Source organism: Octodon degus, unplaced genomic scaffold (genome assembly GCF_000260255.1).
Source record: "Octodon degus isolate 3935 unplaced genomic scaffold, OctDeg1.0 scaffold00116, whole genome shotgun sequence".
In the NCBI taxonomy this organism is placed as follows: domain Eukaryota; kingdom Metazoa; phylum Chordata; class Mammalia; order Rodentia; family Octodontidae; genus Octodon; species Octodon degus.
In genome coordinates, this window is record NW_004524692.1 from 6,664,704 (window position 1) to 6,676,903 (window position 12,200).

Genomic DNA, 12,200 nt, shown 5'->3' on the forward strand with positions numbered 1-12,200 from the left:
GACAGTGTGTGTGTGTGTGTGTGTGTGTGTGTGTGTGTGTGTGTGTACAGGAAAGGGGCATGGATCAGAGACCCCCACTCTCAAACCCTGAGGCTTTGCCTTCTGCTGTGTCCCTGAGAGTGAGCTAGAGGGCAGAGGGGAGCCAAGCACAGTAGGCCTGGAGTTCAAGGCCGGGGAGCCCAGCCTTGGGGCTGGATCCTTGGGAAGAGGGTGCAGGAGGAAGAAAAGACATGCACGAGGGGCTTACTCACCTGAGCCCCCAACCACCCTCCCCATGCCTTGGTCCAGGAGCTGGGTTCGGGATGCGAAATGAGGCCCACAGAACAGTCTCCTTCCAGCGCCTAGCTCCTCTCTGCCTGGCTGCACTGCCTGTCCCCTTGCCTCCCTCCCCTCTCACTCCTCACGGCCTTCTCTATCCTGGTCCTACAGTGGAGCGGCAAGCAGCCGAGGCCAATTGATTATCTGAAGAAATTCGGAGCTAGCTGTAGAACAGCTGCAGCTGCCCCTACTGCCCACCCCCAGGTCCTGAGGGACCCTGGAGAGGAGGGGCCCCTAACCCCTCTGCTCTGCAGGGAGGAGGCTGGAGCTCAGAGTACTGAGGTACACAGCAGGCTCTAGCCCTAGTGCCTCATCTTTCTGCGTCACATCACCTGCCTTTAAATAGACGTGTTGGAGTCCTTGAGTCCTGTGCCACTTTTTCCAACTCCACCAGGTGCAGGCCTCAGATTCTCCAGGTCTCAGGTCACCCCTCCCTCTTGGCAGGCTCTGGGCAAAGTACTTTGCACGTCACTCACAGGGGACAGAGAGGATGCCAAACCCTTGCTACACAGAGCTTCCTCCCCAAGCCTAACTCATCCCCCTCTTGCTGCTGATATCACTGTTTGATCCAAAAAGATGAAAAAGCCCTAACTAGGTGTGGTAGCACATGCCTGTGACCTCAGCTGCTTGGGAGGCTGAGGCAGAGATCACAAGTTGGAGTCCAACCTGGGTAACTGAGCCAGACCCTGTCTCAAAATAAAATTGATAGCGCTCAGGAGGCTAAGGCTAGAGTTCAAGGCTGCCGCTAGTGAGACCCTGCCCCTTGCTCCAAAGAGAGTGGTTTCTACCAAAATAAAATTTAGGAAGGGCCGGGTCGTAGTTCAGTGGCCAAGTGTTTTTGTAGCATGTATGAGATCCTGGGTTCAATCCTCAGCACCTAAGTAACTAAGTAAATAAATGACGAAAGCCCTTCAGAGACTGAAGGACATCTCAGTATCTTCCCTCCACTCTGTCTTCCCACTCTTACAACCCTGAGTTTGGTTCAGTTTTTGGAAAGGATCTTCAGGCACACCTGGCCAGAGTTCCTCCAAGGCAGAGGTATGCTCTGTGGTGTCTCCAAGGGAACTGATCATCCAGCCTGCCACTTGGATTCTTCTTAGAGGCTGGCGTTTCCATTACTGGACAGCTCCGTAGTTGTGAGGTTTTGGGGAGTTTAAATCTGCTGTCCTAGAACCTCCACAGATTATCCCTGGTTCTACCTTTGGGTACCATTCAAGATGTTGCTTTTGTTTCTTCTTTCAGTATCTGAAGATAGGTACCACGTTATCCCTAAATCTGTTCTCATCAGCACACATATCATACACTTTTTGTCTTCTTGACCACACAAATTCTGAATCATCATTAGTTTATCAATGTTCCTGCTAAAAGTGGAGTTGACCTGTTGGGCAGGGTCACTTTGGAGGCTGCATACAGCATCAAGAGCCTGGGCAGGAGCCCTCCCCTTCTCTGGAATTAATTTTCCCATCTAGAAATTTATTTTAGGGTCTTTTCCAGGATCCATTTGATGTCTGCTCAGCACCATTTTTATTCCTGTCCCATTTTAGTCCCGGATCCTCGGTCACATTCTCCCCAGTACTCTAAGGCCAGGGACACAAGTAGACTAAGAACCAAGACTTCTAGGAATTCTGTGCTGGCCTGGATGAAAGGGGAGAAGGAAGTGATGCCTCACTCACATACAGTGGCTTTCCCCGTAGCACGGACCCAGCTGCACACTCAGCCTCTTCTCAGACCCATAGTGGGTGGAGTGCTCGGCAGCACGTATACCATAGTGGGTAGGAGCTGCAGCACAATACCAGGGAAGTCAGACAGTGTCACTCATGTGAGTGCCAAGGTGGGGGTAAATGGGATGCTAGGAGAGGAGGCCTGGGACCTGTGTCACATCTTCCCTGACTTCTTTACTCTTGAGACCTCTCCCTGTCTTTGTTTATTCACCACACTGAACTTCTATGACCTGTGCTCCCCCAGCAAAAGCCTTGTAAGCTTAGGACCCTCAATGGCCACCCTACCGTAACCTATAGGCTAGGTTAACACCCCAATCCAATGAGCCACAGCCATCTCTGGTGCTAGAACGAGGTCACTTTAATTTTTCTTTTTGTATGAAATTGGAAATGTAACAGGAAGGAGTCTTACATAGGACACAGACCCTGGGAGCCTGCTCTTGGAAGCAGTAGGAAGAAGCGAGGATCTACTGGAAGGCTGGAGGGAGCAGAGAGATGGACAGGACTGTGTGGATGGTCAGGGGATGGAGGGAGTTGAGAGATAAGACCCAAGAGCCCCAGAGCTGGGGCTGGGGCTAGGGTACCTATTCCAGAGGACTAGGAAGTCAAGACAGGAGGGACACAGCTGTGGCAAGCAAAAGAAACCCTGACACACACTGGGGTTGAAAAGGAGCCAGAAAAGCAAAGGAGTAGTCAGGGAGGAGCAAGAGTGGCCCCACTGGAGCTACTGGGAGCCCCCGCCACTCTACCCTCAAAGTGCACAACTCGGCAATAAATAGCAATATTTATAAATAAATAAATAAATAAATAGGTGAATAAATAAATAAATATCCATGTGGAGCTGGGAGTTTGGTGTGAGGGTGGAGAGATCGCAGAAATGATGTACTTCTCTACCTCCTCTGAGCTGCAGGGAAGGCCTGCCCTTTTACTGCTGGCCCTGCAGGGAGCTCAGTGCCTGGAGCGGGGTGTCTCTTTCCTTGGGGTGGCACAGTAAGGAAGGAGAAGCAACTGTGACAAACAGTCGAGAGAACAGAGCATCCGAGGGCAGTCACAGGAAGCCTTCTTGTACCAGAGGGGGGAACCGGTGTGGGGCTTGCTCACTCTCAGAGTAGGGCTGGGATGGAGGAGGCAGGCGTGAGACTGTGACCAACCCAGGGCCTGGGCCTTCTGCAGACGCCTGGGCTGGCTGTGTAGAGATGCGGTCCCCTAACCCAGAAGGAAGCTCTCCTTTCTCTAACTTCACGCAGGGGGAAGAACATGATATATTCGGCTGGGAGGGGCCGGGGAGGTGGCCGAAAAGCTCAGAGAGGGCAAGGCACTCACTACCAAGTCCATCTGAGGTCTGCATGCACAGAGCCAAAGGAGCAAGATGGACACGAGAAAAACAGAAAGTTCTGCTACAGTTCCTAGTGCTGAGATTCCCCTGGCAAGTGTCCCCACACCCCACACCCACCTCTCAAGATCCCAACCCTCCACCAAGCCCGGACAGCCTGAGGTCTGGGAGGAAACAGCCCGCTCTCTACACTGACTTCAGCCTTCCCTCCTTCCCGTTCTGATGCTCCGTCCCCGCCAGCGGAGAAGGGACGGCACAGGACAGAGTCCAGGGCTCGGGTCCCTGAAAGCGTGGACACGGGGGGGTGGACGAGATGGCGCCCGCGACAGAGCTAAGCTTAGAAACCGCAGCGAGGGCACGCGGGCCGGCTGGACTCAAACGTCCAGCACGTGGTTCAGGTAGGAGATGTAGCAGATGGCGAGGCGCAGAATCTCGATCTTGGAGAGCTTCTTGTCTGGGGGCAGCGTGGGGAGCAGTTTGCGCAGCTCCGCGAAGGCCAGGTTGAAGGCCTCCACGCGGATGCGCTCGCGAGTGGCGTGCGCCGTGCGGTATTTGGCCGTGGCCCTGCGCCGGCGCCGCCGCTCCTCGCGGCTCAGGTGCTGCAGGTCTTTCCGGCCGGGCTCCCCAGGCTCCGAGCCCCGGGCCGGGCCATCTCCTGGACCCCCAGGCCCCGCCCCGTCGGGCCCCGCCCCGCCCCCACAGTCACTGAAACCCGACTCGGTCTCAGAGTGGCTGGGAGGCAGGTCCAGCTCCATGCTGTCGGAGTTGAGCATCATGATGGAAGCGCCTGGCCGGGCGAGACCAGGGTGCCCTCCCCACCCCTCCCTCTGGGAGCGCGACCGCCGGCTGTGGGAGGGGCAGGAGGGGCCTGGGGTGCCGGCGGGGTCTGCCACTGAGCTCTGGAAGTCAGGGTCACTTCAGGCTTCCATAGTCAGGGGTCCAGTCTGGAGCCTGCGAAAGAGAAGGGTGGGGGTTGGCAGAGGCAGAGAGCAGAAGGGAAGGACAGCTAATAGCGGGGCGGGGAAGGTGGGGACGGCTGGGAGCGCAAGAACTCTGAGGGAGGGGAAGAAGCAAAAACTTGGGGGCAAAAAGGGGCAGGGGAAGAGACAGCAGGTGTGGAAAGGAGTACCAAGGAAAGATAAAAAGAAAGGGACCGGAAGTGGAGCATGGTGGCTCATGCCCGCAACCAAAGCCTCTGGGAGGCTGGGGAAGGAGGATCACAAGTTGGAGCCTAAGCAATTTAGCGAGATCCTGTTTCAAAATAAAAAATGAGGAGGGTGGGGTGTAACTTGGAAGGCCTTGGATTGAATTTCTAGTACAAAAATAAGTAAGTTAAGTAACACGAAGGGAGAGAAATGATGACAAGGATACACCAGACAGCCTAAGACTGAACAAGAGAAGGGAAGACCTAAAACTGTAACTCTTAGAAGAAAACATGGGGGGAAATCATGACATTGAACTTGACAGTGATTTCTTGGACATGATACCCAAAGACAGACAACAATGAAACAAAAACCACAAATGGGACTATATCAAATTTAACTACCGTACATTAAAGAATAGGGTGCTAGCATGCAAACACAGCCTATGAAATGAAAGGAAATAGTTGCACGTCTTCTATCTGCTGAGGGTTTACTATCCAGGATGTATGAAGAAGTCCTGCATCTCTTAAAAATATCAAATAAGCCACTTAAAACATGGGCAACAGACTTGAAAAGACATTGAGATGATGTATAAATGGTCAACCAGCATATGAAAAGATACTGAGCATCACTAATCCCTAGAAATGAAAAATCGAAACCACACTGAGCTATCACCTCAGCCTCGTTAAGGATGGCTGCAGTAAAACAACAAAACCTAAAACAAAATCCATGCTGCTAAGGATGCAAAGAAACAGAAGAACTTCCGCCCTGTTGTTAGCATTGTCAAGTGGTGCAGCTGCCATGGAAAACAGTGTAGCTACTCCTCACAAAATGAATAAATGGAACTATCATATGACCCAGCAATCCCACCTCTGGGCATATAGATTCAAAGAGAGATTTGCCTGCCCATGTTCTCTGCAGCACTACTCACAGTCGCTAAGAGATAGAAACAACTCAAATGTTCATCAGTGGATGAGAGATACACAAAATGCGGCCATGCATAGATGTCAGTCAGCTTTGAAAAGGAAGGACTTCCTGTCAAAAGCTACAATGCAGATAAACTCTGAGGACAGGCTACTAAATGAATTATACCAGTGATTCCACTTCCAAGAGGTGTCTAAAGTAATCTAATTTACAGAAGCAGAAATTGGAATGGTGGTTGCTGGGGCCAGAGAAAGGTGGAGTGGGGAGACTGTTCTTTAAAGAGTATAGAATTTCCCATTGCCAAGGGGAGAAAGTTCTGGGGATCTGTTTCACAATAACATGAACATACCTTATACCATGGAGCTGTACACTTACAAATGATTAAGGTAGCACATTTTATGAACTGTTTTTACCACAATACATATTGAGGGCTTGAGCAGGACTGGAGTCCCAGCTCCACTATGACACTTTCCCAGTAGTCAGGAGAGAATTGCAAGCTCTGGCCCTATGGTCCTCCCTGTCGGGGCCCCTCTGCATCCTCGCTTCTGGGGGTGGGGTGGGTAAACACACAGATTGGCCATTGTAGAGTGGACTGGGACATATGGAGCTCAGCACAGCTGCTCTGTCTCAGGCCCTCCCAGTCCCCAAATTTCCCCGACAGCCTCTGTGGACAGAGGCTATCCCTGTCCTATCCCTGACCAGAGGAAGGAAGAAGTCTCTCCTCACCACAGCCAACCCACCAAGACCACCCTCCCTCTCCAGCTCCATCTTCAGGACCTTCGGCTTTTACCATTCCCCTGGCCTTTTGGAGACTCCAAAAAGACTGGAGAAAGAAAACATAATCAGCCCTCCATGCCACACTCTTCTATAGCCCAAGCCAGTTCAGATGTGGCTGGCAAGGGAAAGCACAGACAACTTCATAGCACTATCCTTATGAGGTATGGCTAGCGTTTGTCCCAGGACCACAGCAAATCAAGAAAGGCAGGAGAGACAGAGCCTGGGAGAGGCTGGGGAAAGGGCTTTGCCTGGGAGGAGTGGGCACAGGGACAGTGGGCCAATCACTATGACCTCAGCATCACTTAATTATCAGACACAGCACACAGGAGCACAGAGGCTTCTTCAGTCCCCATCTCCCCTCCCTCCCCAGCTCTAGCTCTCCAGTCTGATGGAAATTCTCCTGGGGCCAGCACCCATCAAGCCCTGCTCCACTCCACCACACAGACAACAGGTCCAAGTCAAGTCAAGACAAACAGTGACTAAGCTCTAGGAAGGGGCAAAGTCATCATCATCTGATGGGGGGGGGAAGACAGGTGCACACAAAGCCAGGACGCAAAACAGACTGTGGCTACTTATTCCCTATTCCGGATCCAAAGGAACAAGGAGGGACAGCAACAGGCATCTCCCATGACTCTTCTCCCTTCCCATGCCCAGGTCAGAACCAAGAGTTCAGCAGTGCATTTCCTAACACCTCCATCCGAGTCTGCTTCTCTCTCTCTGCCCAGCTTCCCTGCTGCCCTCCTCTGTGCTCCTCCCCATCTGGTCCCTACCTGGCCCCACCGTCTTCCCCACTCCAGTCCTGGTGGCAGCTTCCATTTTTCTATCATATACTCGTCACCAAATCTACTTCTGGTCTCAAAGTTCCAGGCTCCAAGGATCAGTGGAGCACCAATTCCATTTCCAAAATAGGATTACCCACCGTACTTCTGCCAACTGCAAACTGATCCATTGACGGAAGAGAAATAGGCACAAGCAAGACCCAAAGAGAGGTGAGGAAGAGGGACAGGCAGAGATGCAGACAGCACAGAGAGAAGTAGAGCGACGCTGGGGGTTCTAGTAAAGGAAAGGGAGGGACACAAGGACCTGTCCTCAGCCCATGGTTTCTCCCCTTTACCTAGAAGGATCCCCTTGAGGGATCCAAGCTGGTAAGGCAGGACAGGGGGCAGCGTTGAGAGCCCAGTCTCTTCTGGCTGCTCAGGGCTCATCCGTCTGCAAAGTTAGTGATCAGCTTCCTAGAGCTCTCAGGGGCAGCTTGGCATGGTTGTCCAGGTTCCAGGGCAGATGAGAGGGATACACATGTTGAAGATGGGAGCCCAGGTGGAGGGAGTGGGCTTGGCCAGGTACTGGGGCCACCCACACTCACAGACATACACACCTGAGCTGACCCAGCCCTATGAATATATATATGGAGATACACACACACACCCCCAGCTCTCCATTGGCTGGCCCATGCACCCCCCTCATCAATATTAAACAGCCAGGCTGGGCAGCCATTGGCAGAGGGATCTGGGAACCCCCCCGGGAGCAGGGGGAGGGGGCTGGCCCTGGGGGGGGCGGGGAGTGGGGGAGCAGGGACATCTGTTCTCCATGCATATTTCATAAGCAAGAAATGGAGAGCTGAGGAAGGGGTGGGGCTGGGGCGAGAGCCAGGGCAGGACCATAGGCTAACCCCCTCAGCCTCCCACATCAGAGGCAGCCGGGCAGAGGCTCCTGCAAGATCGATTTAAGTGCCAGGCATCCCATTCAGAGTCCCTGTGTGACTTTAACACAGACCTTTCCTCAGCTCCCTTTTTCCCTGAGATGAAAGCTTCCCGAGGTAACAGGGAAACTGAGAAAAGAACAAGTGGACAGCATCAAAGGGCAAAACAGGACCCGGGAGTCCTCACCCTCTGAGTTCTCATCCATCCTCCATAAAACTGGTGCCCACTGCTTGCCAGGTTGCTTCTGGCTGCTGCTTTGGCTCCTCACTCATCACCCTGAGACTCAGTCCTTCCAACACCCTCGTCTCTAGCCCCGTCCTCTCACTTACCCACCACAGGCCAGGAACAGGGTCAGAGTCAGATTCTGGACACAGACCTCCACATGGAGTTTTTGCAGACTGGGCAGCCCAACCAAACCGTTCTGAATTAGGGGCTCTTTGAGAGAAAGAGATAAGGACTAAAAGGAGACAAGAGAGGTTTGCCCAGAGAAGAGGAGCCAGGGTGCCAAGGGCCATGCTTTGAGCATATGGGGTATCAAATGAATGGGAAAAGGAAATGTAAAGTTATGCCCAAGTGAGCAGTGATTGGGTTCACACCCATAGTGCCTGCGCATGTGCACACCGGAGTCTGTGTGTGCGTGTGTTGCAGGGTGGCAGGATTGGGGAGAGGGCACAGAGACTGGGGTTTCCATAAGGAAATTCTCCTTCCTACTCAGCTGTTGAAGGTCTTCATTGAACCTTTGTGAGCTGTGACTAGTGAAGACCCGAGAGGACAGGTGGCATACCTTGGACAAGTAAGGCATGCTAATGCCTGGAATGGGCTTAGACCTTAGTAGGAGCACAGCCCACCTTCAGGCTGTGGGAGTGATTTGCCACTTCCCTGTGGATGATCAACCTTTCTTGGACTTTCTCCAGGGCAAGACATTCCCTAAGGAGAGTTCCATAATTCCTCCCTAAGCTCCCACTCTTCACCCCACCCCCAGATCTGGGAGGTGCCAACTCCCACCTGGGCAGGCCCAGACAGGTGCCCAGGCGCCAGCAGATGGGCTGAGCTGGAGGGGAAAGGAGGCTTGAGGAGGGGGGCTGGGGGGGCAGGGGATCAGGTGGCATCTCAGTTCTTGCATCATCATTGCCATGGTGCTGATTAAAAACCAATCTCCACCTAATGAGCCCCCAGCAACAACAATTCTACCTCCCCCACCCTCCTGCCCTCCAACCCATCCAGAAATTGGGAGAAAGAGAGACTCAGGAGAGAGCGCCATGGGGGAGATGAGAGCTGCAGAAAGAATGGGAGTTGGAGAGAGAGATGGGGGAAACACAGGGAAAGGATAAGGGAGACTTGGGGATCCAGAGATCCAAGGAGAGATTTTTAAGAAGTGAAAAACCAGTCATTGGGGAACAGACACAGAGGGGCCACAGACATGGGAAGTCACAGTTGGAGGGAGACAGGCATAAGGGAGACAGAGAGGAGGATGGGGAAACACTCAGACACAAGGTATGGAGGAGGATAGACTGGGTAGAGATCTGAAAAGAGGAGGAGACCACTGGGAGACAGGGTGGTCTGAATGCAGACATGGGGAAAATAGCTCTTTGGTGATGGAAAGATGCTGACATGGGGACAGAATCTGAGGGAGCTTGAAGACAGAAGGGAGACACAGACACCTGGAAGAAGCAGAGAGAAGACAGTGGTGGGGAAACAAAATCCATGGAAGACCGAGAGACATGATAGAAGGATAAAGATGAGGGACTGTTACTAAATGAGGGGCCCAGGACCTGAAGACTAAGATGCTGAGGACAATATTTGCAGAACCTAGGGAAACCCTCAAAGCAGAAAGGAGCTATAAGGGGCAGCCTGGGTAGAGAAGGGGGTAGGAATCAGTCTCCCTAGCCAGCCTCCCTCGTTGTCTACGGTCATATTCAGACACTTCAGCCCTGTAACCTTCATCCCTGAAGTGTGGAGCCTGAGCTGTGCCCAGTGTGAGCTGAGGCTCAAGGGTGGACGCTGGGGACGAAGGGCTCTGGGGAGTGCCCTTCTTGCCCTCTGCATCTGTCTGCCCAGCATCCTGGGCTCCAGGGGCCCCAGCTCCACACTGCCCACAGGGATTCAGCAGCAGAAAGGAACACATTCATGTGACAAAGAGGAGCTAAAATCAGGGTAGGGTGGAAAGGGCCACTACGTCTACTGAATTTGGAGTCAGCCAGACCTCGGGACCTTGGGCAAGTCCGCCAACTGGCTTTTACTTTACTATCTGTGAAATGGAGATAATGCAGCCTTCTCCAAGCCTGCTATAACATCCCGGTGAAATCCTGTGTGGGAAAGTGCTGGGAAGAGCGCAAAGTGCTCATAGTGAGTCCATCACATTTGTGCAGGGATGGAGAGGTGGCAAGAAGTGTCCCCCTGACGTTGCATCTGAGGCATTACGGTGGAGGGAAGCTGGGGAGAACTCTGAGGTCAGTTTAGGTCACCTGCAGACCCAGGCCCTAGACGCAAGGAGAATGCTGGGGCAGGGGGTGGGGGCTGCTATAGGAAGGCAGGAGGAGCAGGGCTTGAGCATGACTGATTTCATGAGTTTACATTTTATAGGAGTTCTCTTTTTCAGATTGTGATTCACAAATCTCTATCCCCCACCGGCCAGGGAAGTAGATGGTTGGGGGAGGGAGTTTTGTGGGTAGGGGAGAAACAGGGGCTGGGCCCAGTCCTTGAGGGTGTGGGAGGGCCCGGAGGAGCTGGGAAGCAGTGGGCTTGGCAGGAGTGGGGGTGACATATGCGGGGAGCCCTGGGGACCCAACTAGGCAGGCGGCTGGCAGGGAGAGCAGACGGTGTTAACCCTCACTGTGCCACACTGCCTGACCCTTCTCCGGGACTGGCCCAGTGGCTGGGGTGCTATTTTGTCAGGCACTGGTCATGCTGGGGTCACAGAAGTAAGGCTGGCAGGAGGAGCTTGGGCAGGAGATGTTGTTTTTGGAAAGTGGCCGCACATCCTGGAGTATCTACACCTCTGAGTTTCTCTGCTGGTCTGTTTGCACGTGGTGGTCTCTGTCAGTCTGTCTCTGTGCTCCTAGAAGGTGACAGCGGGTCTCCACTCTGGCTAACTGTACAATCTGTCACTCTCTTTGCTGCCAGCCTGGGGTGAGAGGGAGGCCCCCTTCCCTGCGCCCTAGCCTCCTAGGCTTTCTGCCTTTGTCTCCCAAGGCCTCTCGCTCCCTTCTTCCTCCACACTCACCTCTCCTTAGGCAGAGCCCATTCCAATCTCATTAGGGTCCACCCCCACCCCCAGCTCTTCTCCTCCCTCCCCCCTCCATCTGTCTTCCCCGAAGCACTCCTCTTTGTGTCCACCCATCTGTCACCACCAGTGCTGGGCCTACTCCCCTCCTGGCCACGCCTGCCTGGCCTTCCTCCCCTCAGGCTCCCTTTCCTCTTCTTCCTCTCTCCCCCTGCTCCCCTCTCTCTTTCCTCCTTCAGCCTACTAGCAATGCTTTTTTCCTCAGCTTCCTTACACTGGCTAATTTTTCTGGATGTCCTCTCTCATCTCAGTATTTTCTTTTTCCCTCGTGCTTTCTCTAACCCCTTTCCAGTTGTGAGTTGGGGAAGAGTCCAGACTCCAGGGTCCCAGCTCCGGCCCCTGAGCAGCCTCCAAGCCTGAGCCAGAGGCTGGTAACATTTGCCCACAGTTGCATCACCCCTGTCGATTGGCTTCTCCTGGGCCTCCTGAGATGACCTCCACTGCCTCTCCAGCTTGCCCTGCTTGGGCCCAGTGCCCTTTTCCTCCACAGCCAGAACAGTGGAGCTGCTGTACTTTCTGTGTATGAATTCAGGAAGGAATAATAAACCATACTGAAGGCCCTAGGTTCCCAACTTCCCAAGGGCCTCTGTTCTTCATCAATTTTTTTTTTTTTTTTTTTCAGAACTAGGGATTGAACTCAGACCCTTGCGCTTGCCAGGCAAGTGCTTATTCTACTGAGCTATCTCCCCGGCCCCTGTTCCTCATCAATTCTGCAGGCTCTTGCTAAGCTTTTTTTTTTTTTCTCCTCCCCTCCTCTCCCCTCTCCTCTTCTCTCCTCTCCTCTCTTCTCTTCTCCTCTCTTCTCTCCACTCTTCTCCCCTCCCCTCTCCTCTCCTTCTTTTCTTTCCCTTCCTTCATTTTTCTCTCTTCCTTTCTTCCTTTGTGAGGATGGGTCACTGAGTGTCAGGATCTCTTTTATATCACATTATGCCACAATATCCCAAATTCCTACTATCCCTGGCTCCGTTAGGAGACAATCAATAGTGCCCCTCAGGCTTCCTTCCC

The 12,200-nt window shown here is 53.2% G+C and overlaps 1 protein-coding gene across 1 annotated transcript; it reads right to left on the reverse strand.

Moving 5' to 3' along the window:
• Nucleotides 1-3,743: 3,743 nt before the first annotated feature.
• Nucleotides 3,744-7,592, reverse strand: Nhlh1 (nescient helix-loop-helix 1). Its single transcript, XM_004639927.1, has 2 exons — nt 7,327-7,592; nt 3,744-4,320 (listed from the first exon to the last, which is right to left on the reverse strand). The coding sequence occupies exon 2, from the start codon at nt 4,143-4,145 to the stop codon at nt 3,744-3,746; it is 402 nt and encodes a 133-aa protein (XP_004639984.1). The 5' UTR covers nt 4,146-4,320; nt 7,327-7,592.
• Between the last annotated feature and the right edge of the window lie 4,608 nt (nt 7,593-12,200).